This window comes from Malus domestica, chromosome 03 (assembly GCF_042453785.1).
Source record: "Malus domestica chromosome 03, GDT2T_hap1".
NCBI classification, from domain to species: domain Eukaryota; kingdom Viridiplantae; phylum Streptophyta; class Magnoliopsida; order Rosales; family Rosaceae; genus Malus; species Malus domestica.
Window position 1 is genome coordinate 4,115,384 of NC_091663.1, and position 6,145 is coordinate 4,121,528.

The following is a 6,145-nucleotide window of genomic DNA, read 5'->3' on the forward strand; positions in this document are numbered from 1 at the left end:
GGAGGTTTAGCAGTGCAACAACGACAGAAGGGAAAGTAGAGTCCACGGACTTTCTTGTATATGCAAGAACCATGTTGCCCGCATTTCCTTAAGCAAGAATAATCGCAAAATTGTTCCTGTCGTAATCACGGCAACATTGAGCAGCTACATTTTTGAAAGCTGAAAAACCTCAATTGGGCTTTGTTAGCTAACATATATGGTTGGCTTTATTGATATAGGGTTAGTTTTACGTATAAATGTCGGATTAGTACATGTGCAATTGAAAATGTGTACAAGATCATATATAATCGGGACTCGTAATGGGATACCTTTCCAATTTGCAGTTTTAAGGGTATGTAAATTACTTATGTTGAAGATATAAATATTTAAGTTATTTATATTTCATTTACATCTGAAAGGAGATGGAAGCCGTGAGTTGAAAATAACGAGAGAAGAAAGCTATATATCATGTGGACCAAGAGAGCTATATCATATGAATCTAAATTTACATACCCTCAGTTTGAGTAAAATTACATCTCCCAAAATGTAATGAAACGTGAATGTGATTCTCACAAATCACAATTCAAAAATATATAATAGTAATGGAACAACGACACTGGTTATTGGCACTTTAGAATAGTCGTCATGTACTCAAAACACGTATAAATCTAAGAAAGAAAATAGACTTAAAATGAGTGTAGAATGATTATTTTGAAATATCAATATCAGCTATCATTTAATGTCATTGACTAAATAAGTTTTGTTCTGTGAAATTAAAGAAATATTTGTTATTTTAGCTATGAATTTACCAAGGGAGAAAAAAGAAAGATGGAAAGGGTTAAAAAAATGGGGAAAATGTATGCATTAAACAGACCTGTGCATAAAGCATAGGTTACGATAAAGAAAAGCAACAACTCTCGTGATATGCCCATCTTTAAAACTTTAGCAATTTTCTTTGGACTATTTCATTCCAACAGCCATATGATGTATAGTCATGCAGTTCGAGACCCTCTTAATTTGATTTCCTTTATATGAAGATTGAAAAGTGGTGTATATCTGAAAAGTCAATGGCTATTGGATTTATTTCCTTATCAATATTATAAAAAATAAAAAATAAAAAAAATAAAATAAAAAATAACTGAACTACGAGGTGTTTGTTTGTTTGTTTTTTTCTAATTTTTTTTAATGAAAATCCAATTAGATTCATGATTCACAGATCCACTATCCATGAGAAGAACATAAAGGGTGGTGCTATCTAGACACATCTCTTTTTTACTTTCCATATTTCTTATTAATTTAATTTTTGTCTATCTATCATCTTGAATTCATTCGATTTAACAACCGAAAATTGAGTCAGGTGCGTGAAAGGTAAAAAATGATCACCCAATACAAATACAAATTCAAAAGGGGTGCATCAAAGTCTTCATTATTCTATTATTTTGGATTACATCCAATCCATTACCCATATATAATATGATTATTGAATGCCACAAAATAAAGCTTTGTGCCTTGAGTAAGTGACACATCTTGTAGCTGGATTTTTAGGAACAATCTTTCGGGAAGCTTGAGTTCAATGGCATTTAGCATCTCAGTTTACCCTGCAAATAAATTACATCCATAAATATTGTTAATTAGCATGCTAATTTCTACGTAAAACTCAGTATCGACCAGAAACGCAAAAAGATGAAGGCATTTATATATGTATAAATCAACACGAGGCTTTCTCAGAGCAGTTAGTAGAGGGGTAAACCGGGCAAGGAGAACTACATCGATCGCCAAGCGTGTTAACTCGGTCATAATCTAGCCCCGGAATCATTGCAGCGCCTTGTTGAATGCAACTGCACGCAGTTCTTCGATCCTCCTCGGTTTTTTGTATATCATGCATCCCTTTTATGCCGGCACAACAATCCAGTGGCACGTCCCCTCCAAACACTCCAAAGGGGATGCATGGAGTGAGTAACTGGACAACTTGCCCGCAAGTTACAGTTGCATTAACTGCGTAACGAGCAGTCACCAGCATGCATAGCAACATCACCGTGAATGCCGCCCCAGACACCGAAGGCCCTGCCATAGTTGCTAGATTTGCAGTGAGTAAAAAAAAAAAAAAACCTTTTGGTTTTAGGTTGCTTGGGCAGAAAACACGCATGTTAATTGCCCTTATATAGAGAGTCTGTAAAACTTAAGAACTCTCAAGGTTTTACTTCAAGTTTCATACATCTGCCAAGAGAGGCTGCATGTATTTATATTCATATTCAACTTACATCAGAAAATGAAAACCCTATTTACAATTCATGCAGCACGTGCTGCATGTGCTTGAGGAAATATAAAAACTAATAAGTCCATCCCTATTTACAGTGCATGTTGCACATGCTGAGGGCTTATATAAAACTAACAGTTCCATGACCATCTCCATGCTGCCCGTGCCTTTCTTGTCGAAGGCCACACATGATGTGGAGATAGAAAACTGATATAAAACTTGCAGTCCATACTTCTTGGTTCCCATATTCAAAATCTAGCTCTGCTTGGATAGGAGGCTCGGACTTGGTCTAACAGCCCCCCGCAAGCTGACAGGAGGAGAAACAACTGGAAGCTTGGAAACAAGATGCTTGAACTGTGAGGAGGACAAACCTTTGGTGAAGAGATCAGCAATCTGGTTTTGAGAACATATGAAATTCACAAGTAACTCTTGACGAACCACTTTCTCACGAACATAATGATAGTCTACCTCCAAGTGCTTTGTACGGGAGTGAAACACGGGATTAGACGCGAGGGCAATGGAGGAAACATTGTCACACTAGATGGTTGGTCGATCAAGAAGTAGATGTAGGTCACGAAATAAAGACCGGAACCATGATAATTCTGCAGCAGTATAGGCAAGCTGCCTGTATTCAGCTTCTGAACTTGACCGACTGACAGTTTTCTGCTTTTTAGAACTCCAAGACACGAGATTGGATCCTAAGTAAATGCAGAAACCACCTGTGGAATGCCGTGTATCAGGATTCCCAGCGTAATCAGCGTCAGAATACGCTGTAAGATGTGTAGTACCAGGTGTATACACAAGACCATGGTTGTATGTGGATTTCACATAGCGAAGGATCCGTTTTACTGCCATCCAGTAAGTATTCTTTGGAGATTGCATGAACTGACATACCTGGTTTACTGCATAAGAGAGGTCTGGTCTCGTGATAGTTAGATACTGAAGTGCGCCGACAACACTTCGATACGTCTCAACATCGTCGTGTGGCTCACCATTGTAAGCACTAAGTTTCTGTCCGCAAGAGACTGGAGTGGAAATAGGTTTAGCATCCAAAAATTTTGTACGCTTCAGCAAGTCCACAGCATACTTGGCCTGATTCAAGTGCATTTGATCACCATGATAAGTTACTTCAACACCCAGAAAGTAATGAAGAGACCCCAAGTCCTTCATTGAAAACAAAGTTCCCAGTTGATGACTTAAACGGGACATGTGGGGAGTGCTATTCCCTGTCAACAATATATCATCTACATAGATCAATAAAATCAAGTAGACACCAGAGTGATTGAAAACAAATAAACTGTAATCACACGTAGATGCTTGAAACCCTAATTGAAGCAAAAACTCTGAAAAACGTTGAAACCACGCTCGTGGAGCTTGTTTCAAGCCGTATATACTGCGTTGCAATTTACAAACATGGTTGGGATGCTGCTCATCAATGAAACCTGCAAGTTGTCGCATATATACTTCCTCCTTCAGAAAGCCATGCATGAAAGCATTTTGTACATCCAATTGCCGGATGTGCCATTTATTTGAAACTGCCAAACTAAGAACAAGGCGTATAGTGCTGTGCTTGACCACAGGGCTAAAGGTCTCGGTGTAATCAAGTCCATGCTGTTGATGAAATCCATTTGCGACTAACCTCGCCTTGTGCCTCTCCACAAAACCATCCGCTCGTCTTTTGATCTTAAAAACCCATTTATTTGGCAGCACATTCAGTTGTGAATGATAAGGAACAAGCTCCCACGTGCCACATCGTTGTAGTGCATTAAATTCTTGAACCATGGCGTCCCTCCATTTGTGGTGCTTGACTGCCTGACTGAAACATGTGGGTTCAACTAAAGGTTGATCAGTAGAGACATGCAAGGCATATTTAGGATTAGGTTTGTGGATGCCAGACTGTGATCGAGTCGTCATATGCGACCTTTGTACTGAGGCTTGATGAAGTGAAGCAGTGTCATGGTCTGATGGTGGGTGAGACTGAGACGTAGGTGACTCAACACTTGTGACTTGCTCATTTAAAATGTGGTTTGGGGAACTAGGGTTGGAAGGACAAGATAACACGGGATTTTGGGAAAAATTAATGGGATCAGGACTTTGCGGATTGGGCGTGGTTGAGGTTGGCTGTGATGGGATCACTAAACATTGGTTATGGTTTGGCAAAGGTAAGGATGACAAGAGTATAGGAAATGTGAACAGAAGATCAGGGGATGTAAAACTACCTGTGTGATCAACGTTTTCCCGCAAGGATGTGAGTTCCTTAAATGGAAATGAGTCCTCATCGAATAGGACATGGCGAGACAAATAAATTCGTCTCGTGGACAGGTCCAAACATTTATACCCTTGATGATTCAGTGAGTATCCTAAAAATACACATGGTTTGGACTTGGGTTGAAGTTTATTTTGTGCATAAGGAACAAGCCAAGGAAAGCACTTACAACCAAACACTTTTAACATCTCATAGTGTGGAGGTTTTTGAAACAAGGTCTCATAAGGCGTTTTATGAGACAAAACACGAGTTGGCAGTCTATTAATTAAATAGGTTGCCGTTGAACATGCATCAAACCAATATTTATTTGGAATGTGAGAGTGAGTAAGTAGGACAATACTTGTTTCAACAATATGGCGATGTTTTCTTTCTGCTAGGCCATTTTGCTCGGGGTGTTTTGGACACGAAAACCTTTGAGAAATTCCATTTGTTGCAAGAAATCGTTGAAAACAGTGACTCTTGTACTCACCTCCTTCATCACATTGAAGGGTTTTAATGGAAGTATTAAACATATTTTCAACCTTAGCTTTAAATTGAACAAATATTTCAAACACTTCAGATTTATTTTTCATGGGAAAAATCCAAGAGTACCGAGAATAATCATCCACAAACAAAACATAATATCGAAAACCTTCAATTGAAATAACAGGAGAACACCAAACATCGGAATGTAAAAGTTGTAAGGGAAATTGAGAAACAGACTCTGAAGTACTAAATGGTAACTTAGTACTTTTTCCTAAAGGACACGACGGACAAAACGTGACATCAACAGTACCATGAATTGGTACTTATTTGTTTGAGATTAAAAACTTGATAATAGAGAATGCAGGATGACCAAGACGTGAATGCCATTTCGGAGTCGAGACTCGAATGCCTAGACATACTGAAATAGGGTTTATGAACTGTCCACCGCCACCAACAAATGGGTATAAGCCATTCTCACATCTCCCGCGGAAAAGCGTCTTCCGGGTCTTGAGGTCCTTAACAAGAAAAAAATGAGGAAAGATGAGTAAATAGCACTTGTTGTCTAATGTAAATCTGTGTGCAGAAATAATGTTGGTTGAGGCAGTGGGGCATCTTAGAATATTTGGCAGTTTAAATGAGCAAGATTGTGTTTGTAGATGATTTGAACCTATATGAGAAATAGAGAGGCCAGTATCATTACCTACACCACCCACATTCTGATTACCATTGTATTCTTTTGGGTTTACCAAATTCTGGATGTCAGGAGTCACATGAGCGTTAGCACCAGTGTCCAAAAGCCACTGTCCATTGTTCTGATGATTAAACGGAACCGGAGCTGTTACCATGGCAGTGAGCTGTTTTGTTGGAATCCTCCCTTCATAGGCTGCATTCATTCGTTGATAACAATCAAGGGCAGGATGACCTTGTTTTCCACAAATCTGGCATGTGATACGGTCTCCTGTGAGAGTGGGTTTCTCACCATTGTAGGTCGAGTTGGGCCGTTGATTATTGTTGCGAGGAAAGAACCCCCGCGGGTTGACACCACCACCACGTGCGTACTGAAACGCACCACGTCCATTTCCACGAAGTCGTCCACCACGACCTCTGGCAGTGACAAAGGCATTCACCGGAGCAGCCTCCATAGGCTGAGCATTCTGTGTAGCCATGCGTCTCTCGGT

General features: G+C 39.5%; 1 protein-coding gene across 1 annotated transcript; it reads right to left on the reverse strand.

Annotated features, from left to right (window-relative positions):
- Positions 1-1,687: 1,687 nt before the first annotated feature.
- Positions 1,688-2,050, reverse strand: LOC139194352 (non-specific lipid-transfer protein 1-like). Its single transcript, XM_070818662.1, has one exon. It carries the CDS (start codon positions 2,048-2,050, stop codon positions 1,688-1,690), a length of 363 nt encoding a protein of 120 aa, XP_070674763.1.
- Positions 2,051-6,145: the final 4,095 nt, after the last annotated feature.

Bases quoted from the DNA above. Each gene is read 5' to 3' on its own strand.
- LOC139194352 (XM_070818662.1), bottom strand. From the start codon at position 2,050: ATGGCAGGGCCTTCGGTGTCTGGGGCGGCATTCACGGTGATGTTGCTA.